General features: G+C 44.8%; 2 protein-coding genes and 1 long non-coding RNA gene across 5 annotated transcripts in view; 1 reads left to right on the top strand and 2 right to left on the bottom strand.

Annotated features, from left to right (window-relative positions):
• Positions 1-17,084, bottom strand: part of LOC130294551 (branched-chain-amino-acid aminotransferase, cytosolic-like) — an 85,273-nt gene extending 68,189 nt beyond the window's left edge. The window contains exon 1 of one of the 2 annotated variants that reach the window (XM_056544531.1): positions 17,065-17,084. Coding sequence is in view for 1 of the 2 variants with exons in the window: in XM_056544530.1 (XP_056400505.1) it covers positions 7,656-7,688 (33 nt within the window). In the remaining variant the exon portion in view is untranslated. Of the gene's footprint in view, positions 1-7,655; positions 7,808-17,064 lie in introns of those variants that run through there. The other variant, XM_056544530.1, reaches the window with a different exon arrangement.
• Positions 1-23,431, top strand: part of LOC130294553 (uncharacterized) — a 49,819-nt gene extending 26,388 nt beyond the window's left edge. The window contains exon 3 of the long non-coding RNA XR_008848533.1: positions 21,677-23,431. This is a non-coding gene — a long non-coding RNA (uncharacterized LOC130294553). The remainder of the gene's footprint in view (positions 1-21,676) is intronic.
• A 154-nt stretch (positions 23,432-23,585) lies between these two features.
• The window catches only part of HSD17B14 (hydroxysteroid 17-beta dehydrogenase 14), a 67,770-nt gene continuing 63,989 nt past the window's right edge, over positions 23,586-27,366 (bottom strand). For both annotated transcript variants that reach the window (XM_056544533.1, XM_056544532.1), the window contains one exon: positions 23,586-25,658. In XM_056544533.1, coding sequence (XP_056400508.1) covers positions 25,494-25,658 — 165 coding nt within the window. In that variant the 3' untranslated portion in view covers positions 23,586-25,493. The remainder of the gene's footprint in view (positions 25,659-27,366) is intronic.

The raw sequence follows: 27,366 nt of genomic DNA, 5'->3' as shown, positions 1-27,366 counted from the left end.
CAGTTTTTTTCTATTTATCTTGGGATGTGATGTAAACAAGAATCAGCAGTTTTGGACTTATCTGTATTTTAGTTATGTTTATGCCATTAGTTTTCTTTTAGTAGTTTCAACATTGCTGTGTATGTTTGGGGGGGGGGGGGGGTAAATTTAATTAATACCAAACAAATCAATCGACCCCCAAATACATGTTGCAGGGGTGCCGATCGAGCTAGGACACAGTCATTGTGGAGCTTAAAGGGGTACTACACCCTAGACATCTTATCCCGAGGGTCCTGCCTCGTTTTTCACCGGAGCACCCCTTTAAGGGGACGGGGCGTGACATGACGAGGGCTAGAGCAGTGACGTCGCAATCCTCCGACCACTGCATCGCCAGTCATCAGGCATGGAGCGAAGCACGCTCTGTGCACCAGACATCTTTAGATAGGAGATAAGATGTCTAGGGGTGAAGTACCCCTTTAAGGACCACCTATCACCAAATAAACTTTTCTAAACCAACTCAGACTATGTTCCCTAACTACACCTAACACCCCTCCCGCCATTAAAAGTTTTCAGAGCTTTAAAAAGCTCTGTATCTTACCATTCAACAGGAGAAAGTGGGCCCAAGCAGGCATGACATCAATGAAGCATGCTGGGGGACCACTTCCGCCCTCACTTTTTTGCAGCGCTGTGATGAATACAAGACCTCACTCTTTGCAGCTTTCAGTCTGTGTAGCTTTTAGTGAGGCTTTGTGCAGCTTTCAGTAAGGGGTTGTGCATGTTTCAGTGACGCTCTTTGCAGCTTTCAATGAGGCTCTGTGCAGCCAGGAGCACTTCCTGAGTTTGGTCTCCTGCCAGGCCAGGAGGAGACCAAACTCACTATATTAATTGCAGCAGGGACCAGGACAGTGTCACCTAGTGGCCGATTTTTTTATTACATTTTAAACATTTATATTGATAATTTCAAAAGCAAGTGAATAGGAAAATGTCTGCTAATTACACAAGGAACACTATATTAAAAGCTTTATTTGGTGACCGGTACTCTAAGTGCTTTAATCGCTACTGAGCACAGCACTTAAGGGGTGAAAGGGGTACTCTGCCCTTAGGGGATAAAATGTCTGATCGTGGGGGTTCTGCCGCTGCCCCCCCCCCCCCCCCCCCCGAGCGTTGGATACAGCACTGGAGGCTCGTGACATCACAGCCACACACCCCATCAATGTAAGTCTATGGGAGAGGGCGCCCCCCTCCCATAAACTTGCATTGGAGGGGACATGGCCATGACCATGACGTCACAAGCCTTCACCCCGCATCCCCAGTCACCCAGCACAGAGCGAAGTTTGCTCCGTGCATCGGATGTCTGGGGGGCCACAGCTGTGATTGCGGGGGTCCCCTGCGATCAGACATCTTATCCCTTATCAAAAGATAAGATATCTAGAGGCGGAGCACCACTTTAATAATGGAGAACCGCAAGATTGCTGTTTACCATCATTTACTATAAGTGTACGGCTATGAAGTAAATGCAGCTACTGTGCTTATTTCATAGTCAGACCGCTGCTAAGAATGAAAATGAACAGCCTGTTCGTTCGTTTTTGGCTTTCCAACCACTTTGGGCACCACAAGCAGGCTGAATGGATTGGGACCCTTGTATTTGTGATAGATGCTAGTTCTCTCTCTGGGACCTGCACCTAAGAGGAATTTCTGGCATATTCTGCCCAGAAGGAATACCCCTTTAACCATGAACAACCACACTAGAAGAAGATTCCACAGTACAACTTTTGGCTGATTTCCCTGCTTTATGCATATCTGAAGGGGGCCAATAGGGTATCCTAGTAGCCAGACAACATGAAGCCATGGGGCCAATGGTGAAAAGAGGCTGCCTCAACACACCGCACTGACCAACATCAAACACAGTGCATCCAGCTTGTAGGCCTCCACCCAACCTAATGCCAGAGTGCAGGATTTAGTGATTGCACCAGATGGCTGAAGTATAGAGCCTCTCAGGATCATGGAGGAGAACTTATGGGTAATGTGTCTGGCACCTCAATGTAACGTCACAACAATATTTACCATGTGGAATATCTACACAGTATGTATGTCTGCCTGCGGCGTAATGTGTCCTCAGATATGTAACGTGTCTATAGGTTCTGACTTGGGTCAATTGTACATATGTTGCCTGAAGAACAGGAGGCGAGGATGGCGTCTATTTACACATTGGGGGAGATTTATCAAACCTGTACAGAGGAAAAGTTGACCAGTTGCCCATAGCAACCAATTGAATCGCTTCTTTTATTTTAAAGGACATCTGCAGCAAAATACAACTTATCCCCTATCCACGGGATAGGGGATAAGTGTTTGATCGCGGGAGGTCCGACCGCTGAGACTGCTGACATGCCTCCTCCATGTATGTCTATGGGAGAGGCAGCGTTCGTGACTACCCACCACTCCCATAGAACTGCATGGGGAGGGGGTGTACTGTCGAACTCAAGAGACGTGCATTAGCCGCTCACATAGAGCGGCAATGCGGGGCCCCGTATGGGAGAATGCGGGGCCCCGGTATGGGAGATCGTGGGGGGGGAGGGGGGAGTCCCAGCGGTCGGACCCCCTGCGATCAGAAACGTATCCCCTATCCTGTGGATAGGGGATAAGTTGTATTTTGCTGAAGAAGTCCTTTAACCGGTCGCCGTCTTAGGACGAGCCAGCTCGTCCTGAGACAGCATGTGGTGTATGATGCGGGCGAGTCATACCGACCGGCCCCCAGCTGATTCCTGTAGTTGGGGGCCTCCATTAATAGGCAACATGCGGCCTGCTATTAACTCTTTAGATCGCCGCTGTCAAAGTTGACAGCGGCGTCTAAAGGGACATTTAAACCATCCCTGGTGGGGTGATTCCTCCTAAAAGTCCCCTAAGGGGACTAAAAGTGAAAAAAAAAAAAAAAAACTACTAACCCCTTCCATATTAAAAGTTTGAATCACCCCCCCCCCTTTTCCAAAATTCCATATAAAAATATGTAAACATCATTAAAAACAAACATATGTGGTATTGCCGCATGCGTAAGTGTCCGAACTATAAAAATGGCGTGAGTGTAAAAAATTGCCAAAGTCCAAAATTGTATACCTAAAAAAAAAATGTTTTTTTTAAATAAAAAAAAAAAAGTATAAGTAATCAAGAAGTCCCATCAAAGCAAAAATGGTACCGATAAAAACTTCATATCATGGCACAAAAAATGAGCCCTCATACATCCCTGTACATGGAAAAATAAAAAAAAGTTATAGGGGTCAGAATATGACAATTTTTCACATACAAATTTTGGTGCATGTAGTTATTTTTTTTCAGTAGTAAAATTAAAGGAGTACTCCGGGATGGGAAAATTGCCCATCATACTGACGGCAGTAAAAAAGATTAAGAGGTACATACCTTCCGTCGCTCCCCCGGTTCCGGTGGTCCGCGAGTCATACTGCACTCAGCCAATCCCCAGCCACAGCTTAGTCGTGCCTCGGCCGGGAGCGGCAGTGTGACGTTTTCGGCCCCAGCACCTGCCACTGTTTGCAAGACACTGCCCTGTGTGTTTAATTCCTTGAGGACACAGCCCATTTTGGTTTTAGTGGAGAACTCAGCCCCTAGACATCTTCTCCAATATCCAAACCTTTGGACAGGGTTTAGGGGCAGAGTACCCCTTCAAGGACACAGACAATTTTACCTGCGTGGCAGAGGCAGGTGAGGGGACCTTCCGCCATCTTGGCTGGTCGGATTCCTGCGTTTAAGCCACAGGTAATCCGATCAGCCCTTAGAAGCGCTACATTGCTGCAGATGCTGTAATCAACATTGATCACAACATCAGAGGGGTTAATGACGGACGATGGCTGCTGACAGCTGCTGGGACCCGCCGGACATGAAGCGAGCACAGCTCCTGTGTTCGCTTCACATACAGGTTGTAAATGTATGTCCTGGTGTGTTAGGTCCCAGTGACTCATGATGCACATTTACGGCTGATGTCCTTAAAGGGGTTCTCCACCATAAGATTATTTTAGAAATGTACCTGGCAGACAGTAATGGACATGCTTAGGAAGGATCTGCGCTTGTCTTGGGGCTAAACGGCTATGTTGTGAGATTACCATAACAGGGTGGCTAGCTTTTTGTGAACTGGTATTTGACTTTTTTTTTTACTACAAATCCCAAAATTCCATTTTCCTCCCTCCCACACATCAGCCACCCCACCCATTGAAACATAAATGAGCTGCATCCATTCAAAAGACCTGTGGTTTTCAATCAGGGTGCCTACAGCTGTTGCATTAGTTGCGGTTTGATCTCTCCCCCACCAAGCGATCGCTCCACCCATTGAAGCAGTCAGGCTCCCTGTCATCAGCTGATTAGCGAGTCAGGTCTCAGCCGCATTGCAACATGGGAAAAATCTGAGACAACAGTCATTTTGTATGCTGGTAAAAATAAATATTGGGGTGAAAATCACAGAAGAATTGTGAGAAAACTGTCACACACAGGTACAGACAGTATATTATGAACTACACTAACTTTACAGCCCCTGTAGCATAGTCAAATAAAAAAATCCTGGAATACCCCTTTAAAGAGGTTAGGTAAAAAAATAAAAACAAGCCTCAGAATGAATGTCCTTCTAGGCAAAATAATAAAATAAACAAACAACATTACAAGGTGACCCAATACCATGTATATATTATATACCCAGAAGGAGCTTTATGTACTTTGACCTCATATCTCACAGTCATGAACCCTAAGATCAGCGAAAGGGGTGAACACTGCTTTTCGAAAATTACTTTATATATACAAGAAGCATTACATTATGTATCTGGTACATAACGCATCAAAGATTACCTAGAAGGACTGGCACTCTTAGATTTGTTCTCCTATTCTTCTTTTGTTTGCAAGCTTTAGACAGAACTGCTAAGTTTTGCCCAAAAATTTATAAATGACAGTCGCCCATTACCAAGGGAACGACCGACTATCGGTTTGGCCGATATTATCGGCCGATAATCACGATTTTGGGCATTATCGGTATCGGCAATTACCCTGCTGATATGCCGATAATGCCCCGCCGCCCGCACCGCCACCGCCCCATTGCCTCCCCCATCCCCGGTTTTATAATTACCTGCTCCCGGGGTCCACGCTACTTCTGGCTCCTGCTGCGTCCTGCATTACGCTGTGCGCAATGACCAGTGTTGTGACGCGACGCGGTGTGACGTCACAGTCAGTGCGCACAGTGACAGCTCAGGACGCCGCCACCGGAGCCAGATGTGGAGTGGACCCCGGGAACAGTTAATTATAAAACCGGGGATGGGGGGGAGGCAATGGGGCCGGGGCGGTGCGGTGGGGGGGTGCGACGCGGTGCGGTGGGGCGGTAGGGGGCGCGGAGCGGTGCGGCGGTAGGGGGGGGGGGGGCGGTCGCGGTGATAGGACTCAGGACCCCCGGACAGGCAGGGGGTGAGAAGCGGGTGGCGGCGGTGGTCGTCTATGGCACCGCAAAAGCCGCTGCAGTTCATTGATTTAAAGTGCCCGCTTTAAATCAGTGATCTGCAGTGGTGTGGGGGGGGGGGGGGGGTAAATAGCCGATAACCTATACCGGTATAAGTTATCTGCTATCGGCCCTAACCTCCACCGATTATCAGCCCTAAAAAAATAACGATATCGGTCGATCCCTACTGTGGCCCCCAATGACATGGCAAATCTGCCTCATACACCTCTGTCATACAAAAAGGTCCATATGTCAACATATAGATCAGTGGTCTCCAAACTGTGGACCTCTAGTTGCAAAACCACAAATCCCAGCATGCCTGGCAGCCGCTGGCAAGTTTTGTAACAGAATCAATTTGGAGACCCCCTGTATAGATAAGGATCTAATAATTTAGTGAGGTTATCACCCCAAACTACTACAGACAGCACAAGCTCAAAGAGCGCTCATGTGTGTACGGCGTATAGCGAGGAGAATGCTGTATGTGTATTATATAAGGAGTATCATTAAAGGGGTACTACCGTGGAAAACTTTTTATTATCAACTGGTGCCAGAAAGTTAAACAGATTGGTAAATCACTTCTATTAAAAACATCTTAATCCTTCCAGTACTTTTTATGGGCTGTAAACTAAAGATAAATCCAAAAAAAGAAATGCATTTCCTGTGATGTCCTGACCACAGTGCTCTCTGTTGACCTCTGCTGGAACTGGAGAAAATCCCCATAGCAAACATATGCTTCTCTGGACAGTTCCTAAAATGGACAGCAGAGGTCAGCAGAGAGCACTGTGGTCAGGACATCAAAGGAAATGCAGTTCTTTTTTGGATTTCCCTTTAGTATACAGCCCCTAAAAAGTACTGGAAGGATTAAGATGTTTTTAATAGAAGTGATTTACAAATCTGTTAAACTTTCTGGCACCAGTTGATTAAAAAAAATAAAAATAAAAAAAATAAAAATAAAAGTTTTTCACGGTAGTACCCCTTTAACCTCCACAGGTCATGCTGTATATCAGTGGTCTCCAACCTGCGGACCTCCAGATGTTGCAAAACTATAACTCCCAGCATGCCCGGACAGCCAAAGGCTGTCCGTGCATGCTGGGAGTTGTAGTTTTGCAACATCTGGAGGTCCGCAGGTTGGAGACCGCTGCCCTATATAATACAGTGGAGCTTCAGCAGTGTGATCTTCAGGACTTTTAGAAAGCAGTGTGACAGCCGTTATGTATGACGTCATGTGTAAATGTCATTTACACATGTCAAAGACGTCTTCAAGGGCATCTGCAAGAGCGTAAGCAGCAACTCACCTTTAGTAACCTCCACAATTACACGGATGTGCCTAAGGGAACCTGCATGTGTACACATGGCAACATACTCTACAAGCATCCCATTCATCTAAATGCAGGGACCCAAGCACAGGCTGCTGGGACCACCCCATACAGATGCATGGCACCAGTGCTCACTGGCAAATAATTCTGCAAGAAAGCTGTCGTGTGTGAACATAGCCATAGAAAGTTATTATGACATGGTACTGATCCAAGTCATTTCTGCGCCGCTAAACCAAGCTGAAAGTATTGTAGACTTGGCCGGCAGTCTCAAATATTCGGCTCTCCAGCTGTTGTGAAACTACTACTACTCCCAGCATGTCCAGAAATGCTGGAAGTTGTAGTTCCGCAACAGCTGGCAAGCCACAAGTGGAGGGATCAATGCCATAGGTTGGTGTTTTTTCTAACAATGTGTCTCCAGCTATTGCAAAACTACAACTCCCTGCATGCCCGGACAGCCTTTGGCTGTCCGGGCATGCTGGGAGTTGTAGTCTTGTAACAGCTGAAGACACACTGCTTGGAAAACACTGCCATAGGCACATATATCCTATCAGGCAGGAGGCTGGTGTATACAAAGACCTAGTATGTCATTATGCACAGTACTGGGGCCCAGTGCTGGGATGGGGGAGGGGCAGGGTCTTATACATAGATTATATACTCATAAGGAGCTAGATATTGACTTTAGTTACCGCACAACACGTGATCGTGTGTATGGGGATGTAGGCTGTAAACAGTGTTATCTGCCAGTATTACATCTATGGGAGAACAATGGGGCAGAGTGTACGGTGAGAGATCAGGCTCCGGGACCGTCGTGTCCGTGTACACAGAGCCGCTCTCCCTCCCACCATCCCCCGGACCCCATATCCGGTGCCGCCAGTCCTCACCTTCACCCCGGATAGAGCTGCCCCGGCTGCCATGATCGGTGAGTGCCCGCACAATCTTCCGCCGCTACTGAGGTCTCTACCCGCCCGAGCCACAGGAGCCTGGGAATAAAGAGGCGGGCGGGGCCAGCGGAGCCCAACCTTACATGTCTATAGAGTGCGGCACTACACCCCTCATCATCTGCCTACTGCTGCACTACACCCCTCATCATCTGCCTACTGCTGCACTACACCCCTCATCATCTGCCTACTGCACTACACCCCTCATCATCTTATAGAGTGCTGCACTACACCCCTCATCATCTTATAGAGTGCTGCACTACACCCCTCATCATCTGCCTACTGCACTACACCCCTCATCATCTGCCTACTGCACTACACCCCTCATCATCTTATAGAGTGCTGCACTACACCCCTCATCATCTGCCTACTGCACTACACCCCTCATCATCTTATAGAGTGCTGCACTACACCCCTCATCATCTGCCTACTGCTGCACTACACCCCTCATCATCTTATAGAGTGCTGCACTACACCCCTCATCATCTTATAGAGTGCTGCACTACACCCCTCATCATCTGCCTACTGCACTACACCCCTCATCATCTTATAGAGTGCTGCACTACACCCCTCATCATCTGCCTACTGCACTACACCCCTCATCATCTTATAGAGTGCTGCACTACACCCCTCATCATCTTATAGAGTGCTGCACTACACCCCTCATCATCTTATAGAGTGCTGCACTACACCCCTCATCATCTGCCTACTGCACTACACCCCTCATCATCTGCCTACTGCACTACACCCCTCATCATCTGCCTACTGCACTACACCCCTCATCATCTGCCTACTGCTGCACTACACCCCTCATCATCTTATAGAGTGCTGCACTACACCCCTCATCATCTGCCTACTGCACTACACCCCTCATCATCTGCCTACTGCACTACACCCCTCATCATCTGCCTACTGCTGCACTACACCCCTCATCATCTTATAGAGTGCTGCACTACACCCCTCATCATCTTATAGAGTGCTGCACTACACCCCTCATCATCTTATAGAGTGCTCCACTACACCCCTCATCATCTGCCTACTGCACTACACCCCTCATCATCTGCCTACTGCTGCACTACACCCCTCATCATCTTATAGAGTGCTGCACTACACCCCTCATCATCTTATAGAGTGCTGCACTACACCCCTCATCATCTTATAGAGTGCTCCACTACACCCCTCATCCTCTGCCTACTGCACTACACCCCTCATCCTCTGCCTACTGCACTACACCCCTCATCATCTGCCTACTGCACTACACCCCTCATCATCTGCCTACTGCTGCACTACACCCCTCATCATCTGCCTACTGCTGCACTACACCCCTCATCATCTGCCTGCTGCTGCACTACACCCCTCATCATCTTATAGAGTGCTGCACTACACCCCTCATCATCTTATAGAGTGCTGCACTACACCCCTCATCATCTGCCTGCTGCACTACACCCCTCATCATCTTATAGAGTGCTGCATTACACCCTTCATCTTCTTAGAGTGCTGCATTACACCCCTCATCATCTTATAGAGTGCTGCACTACACCCCTCATCATCTGCCTGCTGCTGCACTACACCCCTCATCATCTTATAGAGTGCTGCACTACACCCCTCATCATCTTATAGAGTGCTGCACTACACCCCTCATCATCTTATAGAGTGCTGCACTACACCCCTCATCATCTTATAGAGTGCTGCACTACACTCCTCATCATCTGCCTGATGCACTACACCCCTCATCATCTTATAGAGTGCTGCACTACACCCCTCATCATCTTAGAGTGCTGCACTACACCCCTCATCATCTGCCTGCTGCACTACACCCCTCATCATCTTATAGAGTTCTGCACTACACCCCTCATCATCTTATAGAGTGCTGCACTACACCCCTCATCATCTTATAGAGTGCTGCACTACACCCCTCATCATCTTATAGAGTGCTGCACTACACCCCTCATTATCTGCCTGCTGCACTACACCCCTCATCATCTTATAGAGTGCTGCACTACACCCCTCATCATCTTATAGAGTGCTGCACTACACCCCTCATCATCTTATAGAGTGCTGCACTACACCCCTCATCATCTTATAGAGTGCTGCACTACACCCCTCATCATCTGCCTACTGCTGCACTACACCCCTCATCATCTGCCTACTGCTGCACTACACCCCTCATCATCTTATAGAGTGCTGCACTACACCCCTCATCATCTTAGAGTGCTGCACTACACCCCTCATCATCTTATAGACTGCTGCACTATACCCCTCATCATCTTATAGAGTGCTGCACTACACCCCTCATCATCTTATAGAGTGCTGCACTACACCCCTCATCATCTTATAGAGTGCTGCACTACACCCCTCATCATCTTATAGAGTGCTGCACTACACCCCTCATCATCTGCCTGCTGCACTACACCCCTCATCATCTTATAGAGTGCTGCACTACGCCCCTCATCATCTTATAGAGTGCTGCACTACACCCCTCATCATCTTATAGAGTGCTGCACTACACCCCTCATCATCTTATAGAGTGCTGCACTACACCCCTCATCATCTTATAGAGTGCTGCACTACACCCCTCATCATCTTATAGAGTGCTGCACTACACCCCTCATCATCTTATAGAGTGCTGCACTACACCCCTCATCATCTGCCTGATGCACTACACCCCTCATCATCTTATAGAGTGCTGCACTACACCCCTCATCATCTTATAGAGTGCTGCACTACACCCCTCATCATCTGCCTGCTGCACTACACCCCTCATCATCTTATAGAGTGCTGCACTACACCCCTCATCATCTTATAGAGTGCTGCACTACACCCCTCATCATCTTATAGAGTGCTGCACTACACCCCTCATCATCTGCCTGCTGCACTACACCCCTCATCATCTTATAAAGTGCTGCACTACACCCCTCATCATCTTATAGAGTGCTGCACTACACCCCTCATCATCTGCCTACTGCTGCACTACACCCCTCATCATCTTATAGAGTGCTCCACTACACCCCTCATCATCTGCCTACTGCACTACACCCCTCATCATCTGCCTACTGCTGCACTACACCCCTCATCATCTTATAGAGTGCTGCACTACATCCCTCATCATCTTATAGAGTGCTGCACTACACCCCTCATCATCTTATAGAGTGCTGCACTACACCCCTCATCATCTTATAGAGTGCTGCACTACACCCCTCATCATCTGCCTGATGCACTACACCCCTCATCATCTTATAGAGTGCTGCACTACACCCCTCATCATCTTATAGAGTGCTGCACTACACCCCTCATCATCTGCCTGCTGCACTACACCCCTCATCAACTTATAGAGTGCTGCACTACACCCCTCATCATCTTATAGAGTGCTGCACTACACCCCTCATCATCTGCCTACTGCTGCACTACACCCCTCATCATCTTATAGAGTGCTGCACTACACCCCTCATCATCTGCCTGCTGCACTACACCCCTCATCATCTTATAGAGTGCTGCACTACACCCCTCATCATCTTATAGAGTGCTGCACTACACCCCTCATCATCTTATAGAGTGCTGCACTACACCCCTCATCATCTGCCTGCTGCACTACACCCCTCATCATCTTATAGAGTGCTGCACTACACCCCTCATCATCTTATAGAGTGCTGCACTACACCCCTCATCATCTGCCTACTGCTGCACTACACCCCTCATCATCTTATAGAGTGCTGCACTACACCCCTCATCATCTGCCTACTGCTGCACTACACCCCTCATCATCTGCCTACTGCTGCACTACACCCCTCATCATCTGCCTACTGCTGCACTACACCCCTCATCATCTGCCTACTGCTGCACTACACCCCTCATCATCTGCCTACTGCACTACACCCCTCATCATCTTATAGAGTGCTGCACTACACCCCTCATCATCTGCCTGCTGCTGCACTACACCCCTCATCATCTGCCTGCTGCACTACACCCCTCATCATCTGCCTACTGCTGCACTACACCCCTCATCATCTGCCTGCTGCACTACACCCCTCATCATCTGCCTACTGCTGCACTACACCCATCATCTTCCTGCTGCTGCACTACACCCCTCATTATCTGCCTGCTGCTGTACTACACCCCTCATCATCTGCCTACTGCTGCACTACACCCCTCATCATCTGCCTTCTGCTGTACTACACCCCTCATCATCTGCCTACTGCACTAAACCCCACTCATCTGTATCTTATGATTCTGCACTAAACCCCACTCATCTGTGCCCTATATGATGCTGCACTAAACCCCACTCATCTGTATCCTATATAATGCTACACTAAACCCCACTCATCTGTATCCTATATGATGCTGCACTAAACCCCACTCATCTGTATCCTATATGATGCTGCACTAAACCCCACTCATCTGTGCCCTATATGATGCTACACTAAACCCCACTCATCTGTATCCTATATGATGCTGCACTAAACCCCACTCATCTGTATCCTATATGATGCTGCACTAAACCCCACTCATCTGTATCCTATATGATGCTGCACTAAACCCCACTCATCTGTATCCTATATGATGCTACACTAAACCCCACTCATCTGTGTCCTATATGATGCTGCACTAAACCCCACTCATCTGTATCCTATATGATGCTACACTAAACCCCACTCATCTGTGTCCTATATGATGCTGCACTAAACCCCACTCATGTGTCCTATATGATGCAGCACTAAACCCCACTCATCTGTATCCTATATAATGCTGCACTAAACCCCACTCATCTGTATCCTATATGATGCTGCACTAAACCCCACTCATCTGTATCCTATATGATGCTGCACTAAACCCCACTCATCTGTGTCCTATATGATGCTGTACTAAACCCCACTCATCTGTATCCTATAGAATGCTGCACTAAACCCCACTCATCTGTATCCTATATAATGCTGCACTAAACCCCACTCATCTGTATCCTATATGATGCTGCACTAAACCCCACTCATCTGTATCCTATATGATGCTGCACTAAACCCCACTCATCTGTGCCCTATATGATGCTGCACTAAACCCCACTCATCTGTATCCTATATGATGCTACACTAAACCCCACTCATCTGTGTCCTATATGATGCTGCACTAAACCCCACTCATCTGTATCCTATATGATGCTACACTAAACCCCACTCATCTGTGTCCTATATGATGCTGCACTAAACCCCACTCATCTGTGTCCTATATGATGCTGCACTAAACCCCACTCATCTGTGCCCTATATGATGCTGCACTAAACCCCACTCATCTGTATCCTATATGATGCAGCACTAAACCCCCCTCATCTGTGTCCTATATGATGCAGCACTAAACCCCACTCATCTGTGTCCTATATGATGCAGCACTAAACCCCCCTCATCTGTGTCCTATATGATGCTGCACTAAACCCCACTCATCTGTGTCCTATATGATGCTGTACTAAACCCCACTCATCTGTATCCTATAGAATGCTGCACTAAACCCCACTCATCTGTATCCTATATAATGCTGCACTAAACCCCACTCATCTGTATCCTATATGATGCTGCACTAAACCCCACTCATCTGTATCCTATATGATGCTGCACTAAACCCCACTCATCTGTATCCTATATGATGCTGCACTAAACCCCACTCATCTGTGCCCTATATGATGCTGCACTAAACCCCACTCATCTGTATCCTATATGATGCTGTACTAAACCCCACTCATCTGTGCCCTATATGATGCTGCACTAAACCCCACTCATCTGTATCCTATAGAATGCTGCACTAAACCCCACTCATCTGTATCCTATATGATGCTGCACTAAACCCCACTCATCTGTATCCTATATGATGCTACACTAAACCCCACTCATCTGTATCCTATATGATGCTGCACTAAACCCCACTCATCTGTATCCTATATGATGCTGCACTAAACCCCACTCATCTGTATCCTATATGATGCTACACTAAACCCCACTCATCTGTATCCTATATGATGCTACACTAAACCCCACTCATCTGTATCCTATATGATGCTGCACTAAACCCCACTCATCTGTATCCTATATGATGCTACACTAAACCCCACTCATCTGTATCCTATATGATGCTACACTAAACCCCACTCATCTGTATCCTATATGATGCTGCACTAAACCCCACTCATCTGTATCCTATATGATGCTACACTAAACCCCACTCATCTGTATCCTATATAATGCTGCACTAAACCCCACTCATCTGTATCCTATATGATGCTGCACTAAACCCCACTCATCTGTATCCTATATGATGCTACACTAAACCCCACTCATCTGTATCCTATATAATGCTGCACTAAACCCCACTCATCTGTATCCTATATAATGCTGCACTAAACCCCACTCATCTGTATCCTATATAATGCTGCACTAAACCCCCCTCATCTGTGTCCTATATGATGCTGCACTAAACCCCACTCATCTGTATCCTATATAATGCTGCACTAAACCCCCCTCATCTGTGTCCTATATGATGCTGCACTAAACCCCACTCATCTGTATCCTATATAATGCTGCACTAAACCCCACTCATCTGTGCCCTATATGATGCTGCACTAAACCCCACTCATCTGTATCCTATATGATGCTGCACTAAACCCCACTCATCTGTATCCTATATAATGATGCACTAAACCCCACTCATCTGTATCCTATATAATGCTGCACTAAACCCCACTCATCTGTATCCTATATGATGCTGCACTAAACCCCTCATCTGTATCCTATATAATGATGCACTAAACCCCACTCATCTGTATCCTATATGATGCTGCACTAAACCCCACTCATCTGTATCCTATATGATGCTGCACTAAACCCCACTCATCTGTATCCTATATGATGCTACACTAAACCCCACTCATCTGTATCCTATATAATGCTGCACTAAACCCCACTCATCTGTATCCTATATAATGCTGCACTAAACCCCACTCATCTGTATCCTATATGATGCTACACTAAACCCCACTCATCTGTATCCTATATGATGCTGCACTAAACCCCACTCATCTGTATCCTATATGATGCTACACTAAACCCCACTCATCTGTATCCTATATGATGCTACACTAAACCCCACTCATCTGTATCCTATATGATGCTGCACTAAACCCCACTCATCTGTATCCTATATGATGCTACACTAAACCCCACTCATCTGTATCCTATATAATGCTGCACTAAACCCCACTCATCTGTATCCTATATAATGCTGCACTAAACCCCACTCATCTGTATCCTATATAATGCTGCACTAAACCCCCCTCATCTGTGTCCTATATGATGCTGCACTAAACCCCACTCATCTGTATCCTATATAATGCTGCACTAAACCCCCCTCATCTGTGTCCTATATGATGCTGCACTAAACCCCACTCATCTGTATCCTATATAATGCTGCACTAAACCCCACTCATCTGTGCCCTATATGATGCTGCACTAAACCCCACTCATCTGTATCCTATATGATGCTGCACTAAACCCCACTCATCTGTATCCTATATAATGATGCACTAAACCCCACTCATCTGTATCCTATATAATGCTGCACTAAACCCCACTCATCTGTATCCTATATGATGCTGCACTAAACCCCTCATCTGTATCCTATATAATGATGCACTAAACCCCCCTCATCTGTGTCCTATATGATGCTGCACTAAACCCCACTCATCTGTATCCTATATGATGCTGCACTAAACCCCACTCATCTGTATCCTATATGATGCTGCACTAAACCCCACTCATCTGTATCCTATATGATGCTACACTAAACCCCACTCATCTGTATCCTATATAATGCTGCACTAAACCCCACTCATCTGTATCCTATATAATGCTGCACTAAACCCCACTCATCTGTATCCTATATGATGCTGCACTAAACCCCTCATCTGTGTCCTATATGATGCTGCACTAAACCCCACTCATCTGTATCCTATATGATGCTGCACTAAACCCCCCTCATCTGTATCCTATATGATGCTGCACTAAACCCCACTCATCTGTATCCTATATGATGCTGCACTAAACCCCCCTCATCTGTATCCTATATGATGCTGCACTAAACCCCTCATCTGTATCCTATATAATGCTGCACTAAACCCCCCTCATCTGTATCCTATATGATGCTGCACTAAACCCCACTCATCTGTATCCTATATGATGCTGCACTAAACCCCCCTCATCTGTATCCTATATGATGCTGCACTAAACCCCACTCATCTGTATCCTATATAATGCTGCACTAAACCCCCCTCATCTGTGTCCTATATGATGCTGCACTAAACCCCACTCATCTGTATCCTATATGATGCTGCACTAAACCCCACTCATCTGTATCCTATATGATGCTGCACTAAACCCCACTCATCTGTGCCCTATATGATGCTGCACTAAACCCCCCTCATCTGTGTCCTATATGATGCTGCACTAAACCCCACTCATCTGTATCCTATATGATGCTGCACTAAACCCCACTCATCTGTATCCTATATAATGCTGCACTCCCTCTTCCACACATCGCACGCATGCTCCTGGCTGTATAGACACATTTATCACGTGTCAGCTGACCCCATCCTCACATCCCCTTGTGTGGGCTCAGTACAGGCTGTGTGTATAAGCGCGCCACCTGCAGCCCTTTGGGAGTATCACACCGTACACAGGTCAGTTATTTCCTGACACACAACAGACAGTGACCCAGGGCACGTGCTGCGCCCTTCAGTCCCCGCTGTCATTGCCTCGTCCAATCAGAGAGCCGCTCTGTACCCACCTCCCTGCCGTGGCCATAGAAAAACAAGGGCGCCCAATCTGACCAATCACAGACCGCCTCTCGTACACGCCTCCGTGTAAGTGATCACCTGATACTGAAACTAAACACCTCACAATAGTCAGCCATGCTGTAAGCCACGTGATGGTGGTCATGTGACAGATTTAGAGCGATTACAAACACGCGCTGTGCGTCGCTTGTAATAACTGTTTGTTGGAAAGCTGGGTGACTGCTGATCGGCCGGAGGTTGTGTCTCCTTTACCGGGTTCCTGATAGACAACTGGACCTAGAGATCCACCATGACATCTCTGAAGCATCTTTCTTATAGCTTTATTTAGGACACTACACACCGCATACCACCAGTCTGTTATTCAAAGGAAATGTATGTTGTTCCTTAAAGGGGCACTCCAGGGCATAAGTGTTTGGCCGCGGGGCAGGACCTCTAGGTACCAATACTTTTCTAGAATAGAGTCCAGACTCTCAATGGAGTAGTGGGGTTGTCTATGGGAGCATCAGAGATACCAAATATATCGCTAACCTCCTCCGCAGCTGCCGATTCCTGGTTACACTTTGTCCTCAGAAGAGCCCGCACAGCCAATCACTGACTGAGGTGGGACATTGCTGTGCCCAGTGATTGGCTGAGCAGGATCTGGTGGGCGCTGGTAGCAATAATCAATCATCAGCCAGAGACGTCAATAACTTCAAGCTACCAATCACAAGAGATATAAAACCAGCCATATGCAGAATAAAGGGGTACTCTGGAGAAAAACATGTTTTTGAATCAGCTGGTGCAAGAAACTTGTACAGATTTGTAAATTACCTTTGTATAAAATAATTCAAGCCTTCCAGTACTTATCAGTTCTTGTGCCTGAGAGGAAGTTGTGTAGTTCTTTCCAGTCTGACCACAGTGCTCTCTGCTGACTCTTCCTGACAGGGAGGGAGCAACTTGTCTGACTGGAAGGTATAACAGGACTTCCTGTGGAGCATACAGCAGCTAAGTACTGGAAGGGTTACATTTTATTTCTAACATAAGTAATTCACAAATCCGTAGAACTTTCTGTCAACAGTCAATTTAAAGACACTTTTTTCCCAGAGTTCCCCTTTAAAGGGGTACTCCCCCCCCCCCCCCCCTAGACATCTTATCCCCTATCCAAAGGATAGGGGATAAGATGTCTGATCACGGGGGTCCCGCTGCTGGGGACCCCCACATTCTACCAAGCGGCACCCACCTGTAACGGCTTCCGGAACCGCTGGAGGCCTTCAGGCTAATACCATCCCGACCCCGGGGACTGAAGATCGTGACGTCACGACTCTGCCCCCGTGTGATGTCACACCCCACCCTGTCACGCCCCCTCCCATAGACTTGCACTGAGGGGGCAGGCTGTGACGTCACACGGGGGCGGAGTCGTGACGTCACAATCTTCACTCTCCGTGGTCGGGATGGTATTAGCCTGAGGGCCTCCAGCAGTTCCGGAAGCCGTTACAGGTGGGTGTCGCATGGTAGAATGTGGGGGTCCCCAGGGGCGGGACCCCCGCAATCAGACATCTTATCCTCTATCCTTTGGATAGGGGATAAGATGTCTAGGGACGGAGTACCCCCTTAAACCTTTTGTGGGCACAGCAGATTTTAGATTTGTATGTTTTTGCCGACATCAACTGATGACTGTTTAGTTTATCTTTCTAAATGAAAATGACCAATATTTCATTGGATGTTTCTAAAGTTTCCGATATACAGTGTTTATGTGTCTTCCCTTTCAGGAGCCAAGATTTATTGGGGATTTCTCCATCCTGCAGACTAATAGAACAAGTGGTACTTTTAATGCTTAAAGGAAAACGGTCACCCGTTCACCCACACTAAACCCAATACACCGGGTTATAGTGCAGGGGAACAGGAGACCGATGCGGGGTCTCTGACTAATTACATACCTGCAGTCCGACACCCGGTCCCTCTGAAGATCCTTTTCTTTCTTCTGTGAATTGTGCGCTGGAGGCGGGCCCACTGGCTGGATTTGAATATTCATGGTTGCTAATCACGTGATCGCTTTTGCCTACTGATCGCTCACCTGACCAGCAACGATCAATATTCAACTACAGCTGGCGGGCCCCCCTCAAGTACGCAATTCACAGAAGAAAGAAGCCGATCTTCAGAGGGACCGGGCGCCGGACTGCAGGCGTGTATATTAGTCAGAGACCCCGCATCGGTCTCCTGTTCACCCACACTATAAGGCTGGGTTCACACCACGTTTTTGCAGTACAGTTCCCGTCTCAGGTTTTTGATGGAAAACGGATTCCTCAAAACTTGACTAAACTGTACCAAAACGTGTGTACAAATTTGAAAAATGATGTCCGGTTGCATCCATTTTTTAAGAAAAAAAACGTATAAGTTTTTAAACTTTTCACTCCATTATGAATAAAGTTTCACTTGTTTGAAATTCCAAGAAAAAAAACTGCGCAAAGTCAAAAACTGGATGGAACCGTACACACATATGGTTCTCTACAGTTCCCATTGACTCCCATGTTAAAAAAAAAGTATACGTTTCAATACGGTTTTTCACCCTGACCAAAAACCGGCGTAGGCTACGGTTTTGGGTACAGGAAAAAAACTGACAAAACTGTACAGGATGCAAAACGGACACAACCAGATGCATCTTTTGGCATACGGTTTTCAATACAGTTCCATATGGTTTTCAAATTGAAAACATATACGGGAACTGTATTGCAAAAACATAGTGTGAACCCAGCCTAACCTGGTGTATTGGATTTAGTGTGGGTCAACGGGTGACCATTTACTCCACTCCCTTGAGTAATCTTGTCTAGAGTTTATAATGCACAATAAAAGTTTTTGGAATAAAACGGGGCTGCGCTACAAATGTATTCTATAGAGACTAAGATACAATAGAGAGTAGAGAGCGTCCTGGGAAATGGTCTCTAACAAAGAAAAAAAGTTTTAGGCCTCAGGAGAAGGAGAACACTAAAGTCTCTTTAAAGGGGTACTCCAGTTGAAAACATTTTTTTTTAAATCAACGGTTGCCAAAAAGTTAAACAGTTTTGTGAATTACTTCTAGTTTTGTAAATTACTTCTATTTAAAGTTCCTAATTCTTCCAGTACTTATCAGCTCCAGAGGAAGTTGCATAGTTCTTTTCTTCCTGGCACCATTTGATAAATAAAAAAAAAAAATGTTTTCCAGTGGAGTACCCCTTTAAAAGCTCATTCTGCCCTATTTGTACACAGGGTGGAGAAATCCCCACTATTTGTGCTGCTGATAAAATGTAAGGGAATACATCATTTCTAAGTAATTGTCCACCTTACTATATGTGTTGGTTAAATTATAACTATATATTTAAGTTATGTTGTTTATATAGTCCTTTAGTTTTTTTTTACACTAAAAAGCATATTTTATGGACATTTTGGAGGCTTTTTTTTATTTTACTAAACTTTATCGATCCTAATTTTACTTTTGTTTTGTCCAGCTGGGGGATTAGAAGCTTGTTTTCTATGTTTTACTTGTGTTTGAAAAAGCTGACACTAGGTGTCTCCCTACTTATCCAGAGCACATTTCCCCTCATCTCTTGCACAGACTTTGGACTACTGCTGGCCTGGCAGAAGTCCAAAATCAGGAAATGCAGTCTGGAGTGCTGAGGAGGGTGTGTGCAGCCTTAGCCAATCATAGCTCATCTCACACTGAACAGCTCTGGGCTGTGTGTAGCAGAGTGAGAGAGGATGTTCTCCCCTGTATGACTTCAGATGATGTCACGCCCCTTCCCAGTCTGTGAACCTGAGACTGGGCAGAAAATACAGAGCAATATCAAGGTAGAAAACTAAAAAAAATATAAAAATAAAGGCAGGGGGTGGTTTATCATGATGGGGGCAGTGAACTGGGAGGATTATAAAATCATGACTGGTACTCTTTAAAAATGTAATTACTATCTTGGGCACCAATGGGCCAATCACTTGCCTTAGTCAAAAGGAATCTATCAGCTGCAATTCACGTTCCAAACTGCTGACCTTCTTAGATAGCTGTTAGGACAAGGAGACCCATGGTTCCTTCCATAAATCTGTCTCGTGCTTCCATAACATAGAAAAATGCTTTTATTGTCTTTTGGCAAATATTAAAGAGGTGTTCCCAAGCCCCTGGCATGCTGACAGCTGAAACACTTGCTTGATTGACAGCCAGGGCTCAGCTTCCAGTGCCAAGCCCTGTTTTCAAAATCAATCCCTGCGCTGTGCATACAAATTGTGTGCCAAACCAAGATTTGGAAACAGGGCCCAGCTTTCAGCTGAGTGTCAATCAAACAGGACAGTTATTGGAGGGAGAGCGATGAGGCTCGGGGACATCTCTTTGGCACTGTTGTATCTATATGAGTATCACACAAACTGCCATTATTGTGTCAATGCAATATATATATATATATATATATATATATATATATATATATATATTTATAGACATAGATCAACGAATGTTAGAGCAAGTTCATCTGTCTCCATTTACTTCTAAGACAATATATTAGCCACTATGTATAAAAAGTAACATCACTATGCAGACTTTAAATGCAGTTTATTGCAATTGCCTTTACATAAAATTAAAAATGTATATAAAATCACATTGTAACAGATAAAAACAGTGACAATTGTTTGCATTGCTTTGGTGCTCTCTTCTGTAAAGGGATAAAGTGGACCCTTCCGGAGGTTCAGTGTAATACTAGATTATAAAATAAGGAATGGAAATCCTAATAATCAGGAGCAGGTTTACATTAGATCGTGCCCTTTGCAGTAACTTTTGTTGGCAATGCCTTATGGGAGTACAGTAATACAGTGTACTAATACTGCAACCTAAAAGTGCCATATAGTAAGGTTCCCAAAGAACACATAAAGGTGCCTACTTTACAATGCTATATAGTGCTACCACCACCATACAAATACATAATGTGCAATGCCATACATACACATAATATGGAAGATTCTACATTAAAAGAAATGTATCCTTTGTAAACAGTTGTAAATTGTCTCTGTTCATCTGAGGGATTGAGGGCTCAGTGGTTATTTTATGTGTCCGCCCTTGGATTTTCTGAACATAAATATAGAGAATGTGATTTATATACTGTATATATGTTAATAAACTGCAATGAATTGCCTTTTTTTTCTGCAGGAACCACATAATGACTTACTCTGACAAGAGGAACAGGAGTCTTCTGGGCTGGCAAACACTCGTGGGCTGGAAGAATTAATATAAGCCTCAAAGAGACCAGTGCAGGTGGCTTAGGAAGGGGTTAGGAGACTGAGGTTTGGTGCCACTTGAGAAGTGTAAGAATAGCCCTTGTGAGGTCCCAACAGAAAAGGCAGCTGGCAAGTGTAGTTAAGAAGCTTGGGTATCGGAATGTAAGCTTGTCCTTCTGCAGGAAAAGCAGAGGGACCGGAGGTTGCTAGGGTACTGATGGACTGTGTTAAGCTACACAGGAGGGTCACCCATAAATCTCTAAAGATGCCCATACACCTTATCTTATAGAGGGGATTTTATGGTCATGAAATAGCTTAGGGTACCCAGATCAAACGCCTTTTTACAGTTTCTTTATACACCCTTCCGTTCCTGAGATATGTGGGTTGATAGTTTGACACTTCAAGGAATCAGTCAGATGGGCGTGAACTCAATTTAAAAAATATCAGATGATGAGCAGTCATGGGGTGTGAATATTGAGGGACATGTATGCAACACCGCCTGGCTGTATAATCCCACCCATCACCTGATATTCACTTCTATTAATAATTACGCTCAAAACTATAAACCCACAAACTATAAACCCACTGGAATGGAAGGTCACATTAATAAACCGTAAAAACATGTATAATGAGGGTAACTATTTAGGATACTGCAATCTCAATTTTTCAGGGTTGGCCACAGATCCTCTTTAAAGATGGCCAACGCTCTAAGGTATATGGGGGTCTCCAGACTATCCACCAGCAGATCATGTTGGTAGAGATTAGAATCGGGCATGCTACATTTTGTTTTGCCTGACCATATTTTTCTGCTGACAGAGCTGTTTGTCTGCGACTTACCCCTCCCTTCCCCATAGAGAGAGATAACTGTCAGCCGAATTAGCATTCTGTCCACAATTATTGCAAGTGTACGGCCAGCTTCAGGGTAAGTTCACACGAGCGGACCCACAGCGTATTTTACTCTGCAGATCCGCCGCTGAAGTATCCCTACATGGTGCCTTTACATGTGCCTGCTCGGAGCGGCAATATGCCACTACGAGCAGACACACTGCAATGTGCGAGTTGCCGCGCATGCCTGGTTACTCGCGCACATAGCGGCCACTCCCCCTGCTCCATGAGCTATGCCAAGAGCTGCCGCAGTGGGTGAGTATACTGCACTTGCACGCTGTGACTTGCACATCGCAGTGTGTCTGCTTGTAGCGGCGTAATGCAGATCCGAGCAGGCACATGTAAAGCCACCATGCAGGAGTCCTTCAGCGGCGGATTTGCAGCGTTAAATACACTGTGGGTCCACTTGTGTAATCATACCCTAAGAGAGACTAGGAGGGCGACTTACAGTCATCTGTTCCAGTGATGCAGAGGTATAGGCTGAGTTACTGTCAAACCCTGAGTAGTAAGCTTTAGAGAGTCCTCTGGGGATTTAAACATAACGTCAGCCCTTTCAAACCATTGGGAAGGCTGAATTTAGGCCATCTAAGGGGCTGAACGCAAATTCCTTAGAATTACTGTGATCTGCATTGTCCTCTTTTAAAGTAAAACCATACAAGAGTGAGAAAAGTCAATTACAAGTAAATCACATGATATAATGCCAAAACTATCCCAATATAACCATTCCATACGTGTGCCGTACAATATTGTATAAAAAAAAATTGTAAAATGAACATTAAAGGAAATGTTGTCAAACGATAAACATTGTTTCAATCAAGTTATTATGTTAACTATATTTTAAAAGAGATTTTGGTGATTTTTTTTTCTAATTTTGCATTTTAATATCTATATTTTAAAATAATCATGAAATCTTGCAGTTTTCATTCTGACCATTAGAGCTAAAACTAAGCTGAGCCCTTCTGCTCTGTACAGATTTCCCAGTAATGCCTTTTTTCTCAGAGCAGACAAGGTGGTATCAGTAAAGAGATAACACTGGATCCACTACCATATACAACAAAAATCTGCATCCCCTCTGTATAGAATGACCTCTGATAAGGTCAGTTCCGACTTCAGTTCATCTATATGTGACAGCTTCAGTCTATTGTAGTTTATGTCTATGGGTCCTGCTCTGAATTGTGTTAAAAACAGCTCAAGCAAAATGGCAGCCCCCCAAAATTACAAAAAAGGAAAAAAATTAAAAAATCACAATCACATAAGAAAAAAAATACATGTTTTAGTATCTAATCAGGAAATAATACTATAGGTGTTACGTTTTTAGCTGCAGGATTACTACTGGATCATCCCTGCTGTGAATGTAAGCAGTTCTGGTAACTAAGAGAATGCGATTGTTTTGGATTCAAGGTGTCAAACCCCAACATAAAAGCAACGTTGTGGTCCACAGGTCAGGGAAAAAAATTACTCAAATTACTTAAATAATTCTTCATTATTAAAAGCTTGTTCATCCAAGAAAACAAATGTTAACAGGAACCGATGCGTTTTGAACACACTTGTCATTCTTAATCAGTGGTAACCATGACAAATTATGGCAGATGTATTTGAAATGAGTTCATATAATGGAGAAGGGTCCGCTCACCCAAACTTCACTGCGCAGCCAAAGACTCCAAGGCAGTAGAACGAAGGAAGAAAGCCAGTGGTAAGAATATCTTCACTTTATTGTAGCAAATAGATAAAACATTGGATCATGGAGTAAAATGTCATACACAGAGCATCAAGGTAAAAGCAAAGAACACCAGGCCACGATACAGTCTATCTATTTGCTACAATAAAGTGAAGATATTCTTACCGCTGGCTTTCTTGTTCTACTGTGTTTAAAATGCATTGGTTCCATCACGTTCCTGTTAGTAATCTTGCATGTACACGCTTTTAATTTTAAGGAAATAAAGTGATTGTTTCCATTGTAAAGTTTCATGTGCTTGCCAAGGACAGGAGGCCCAGCTGGAGTTTATACAGTGGTATCAGGGCTAGCTGGAAGGTGTATATATACACGTATATATCACACCCAAAAATTCTGGGACAGAATGGCATGGTGCGCTTTGGTTATCCATATCTTTTCTCTCTCAATTGCTGTGTTGGATGGAATAAACCACCATCTGTAGATTGGCATAGGCTATAGACAAATGATGTAAAGGCCAGACTTGAATGAACTACTATGGCATGTACACACATGGATAACTGTCTTTTCATGTCAAGTTAGGCATTTCAGCTTGAGGGTTGTTGCATGTTCATATGATATTTAAAAAATTAAATTTACCTTTAAAGGGGTACTCCGCTGCTCAGCATTTGGAAATAACTGTAGACTTGCATTGAGGGGGTGGGGCGTGACATCACAAGGGGCGGGGATATGACGTCACAAGCTCCTGGCTCCAGCATTCGGAACAGTTTGTTCTAAACGCTGAGCAGTGGAGTACCCCTTTAAATCTGAAGTAGTTTCCAAGTTGTGTACAATGTCCTATATCCAGCACTAATCTTAGCTTTCCAATGGTGATGCTATGGGTAGTAGTCAACAAATATGAATAATCCTACTAATGGTGTAATCATTTTTCCATTGTCTAAACATGTGACTCTATTAGCTGGCAGCCTGTGTGCTTATATAACCCATACAATAAACTTTTTTAATGAATAAAATGTAAATAATTTTCATCATTCAAATAGTGATCTTGTTCCAACATCACATTACTCTATGGCATACATCTGTAGCACATCTTTAAGTTCTTTCACCCAAGGAACGTGTGTGTACTTGTGTCTTTATGATTCACAATGGAGAAGCTTTAAACCAATGAAGTTCCACTGCAGTCTGATAGGAGTCAGTGATAAATGCTGCTTCGTGCCTCCTGCTGATTCTTATTGGCGTAATTGAGTTCAGCCCCACCAGTTAGGAGAATATCAATACCTGTGCAGAATGTACCTTCTGCTGCCAGGAACAGCACAGCATTGGCACACTCCTCCGTCGTCCCCATTCGACCCAGCAGCTGAAATCAAAATGAACACATGAGGAATGGGAGTGGTGAAAAGTAAATACAAAAGCTGGCATGATGTTTTATTGGAACCATGATGACATCTCAAGGTGACAGCTTGATAGGTGATAAGAGAGTAATAGGTTTCAGTTAGATTGATGGGAAACCCACTGATCATGAGAACAGGGGTCCTAAATGCCTTAATTTAATTAGAGCAGCAGTCACTTATGTGCACTTTCACTCCATTCAAATTCTATGGGAGTGTCGAAGATAGTTGAGCATTATACTCATTTTTGTGATCCTTGGGGTCCCAGTGGTCACATTTGTGATCCTTGGGGTCCCAGTGGTCACAACACCACCGATTAGACACATCACCAGTCCTCCTGTGATAAGTTGTGATCTTGGGAAAACCTATTTAACCCCTTAAGGACCAGGCCATTTTACACCTTAGGACCAGAGCGTTTTTTGAACATCTGACCACTGTCACTTTAAACATTAATAACTCTGGAATGCTTTTACCGAATATTCTGATTCCGAGACTGTTTTTTCGTGACATATTCTACTTTAACATGGTGGAAAATTTTTGTGGTAACTTGTATCCTTTCTTGGTGAAAAATCCCCAAATTTGATGAAAAAATTGAAAATTTTGCATTTTTCTGACTTTGAAGCTCTCTGCTTGTAAGGAAAATGGATATTACGAATACATTTTTTTTATTCACATATACAATAGGCCTACTTTTTGTTTGCATCATAAAATTGACAAGTTTTTACTTTTGGAAGACACCAGAGGGCTTCACAGTTCAGGTTTGAAGTGGATTTGAAGGGTCTTCATATTAGAAATACCCCATAAATGACCCCATTATAAAAACTGCACCCCCCAAAGTATTCAAAATGACATTCAGTCAGTGTTTTAACCCTTTAGATGTTTCACAGGAATAGCAGCAAAGTGAAGGAGAAAATTCACAATCTTCATTTTTTACACTTGCATGTTCTTGTAGACCCAATTTTTGAATTTTTACAAGGGGTAAAAGGAGAAAATGTATTCTTGTATTTGTAGCCCAATTTCTCTCGAGTAAGCACATGCCTCATATGTCTATGTAAAGTGTTCGGTGGGCGCAGTAGAGGGCTCAGAAGCCAAGGAGCGACAAGGGGATTTTGGAGAGTACGTTTTTCTGAAATGGTTTTTGGGGGGCATGTTGCATTAAGGAAGCCCCTATGGTGCCAGAACAGCAAAAAAAAACACATGGCATACCATTTTGGAAACTAGACCCCTTGAGGAACGTAACAAGGAATTAAGTGAGCCTTAATACCCCACAGGTGATTCACGACTTTTGCATATGTTAAAAAAAAAAAAAAAAAAATTTCAGTAAAATGTGTGTTTCCCCCCAAATTTCACATTTTTGCAAGGGTTAATAGCAGAAAATACCCCATAAAATTTGTAACCCCATCTCTTCTGAGTATGGAGGTACCCCATAAGTTGACCTGAAGTGCACTACGGGCGAACTATGCTCAGAAGAGAAGGAGTCATATTTGGCTTTTTGAGAGCAAATTTTGGTCAGGGGGCATGTCGCATTTAGGAAGCCCCTATGGTGCCAGGACAGCAAAAAAAAAATAAAAAAAAAACACGGGGCATACCATTTTGGAAACTAGACCCCTTGAGGAGCGTAACAAGGAATAAAGTGAGCCTTAATACCCCACAGGGGTTTCACAACTTTTGCATATG

The sequence above is a fragment of the Hyla sarda genome, chromosome 10 (genome assembly GCF_029499605.1).
Source record: "Hyla sarda isolate aHylSar1 chromosome 10, aHylSar1.hap1, whole genome shotgun sequence".
Taxonomy (NCBI): domain Eukaryota; kingdom Metazoa; phylum Chordata; class Amphibia; order Anura; family Hylidae; genus Hyla; species Hyla sarda.
Note: the sequence above shows the minus strand (reverse complement) of the source record. Positions and strands in the feature narration are given on the sequence as shown.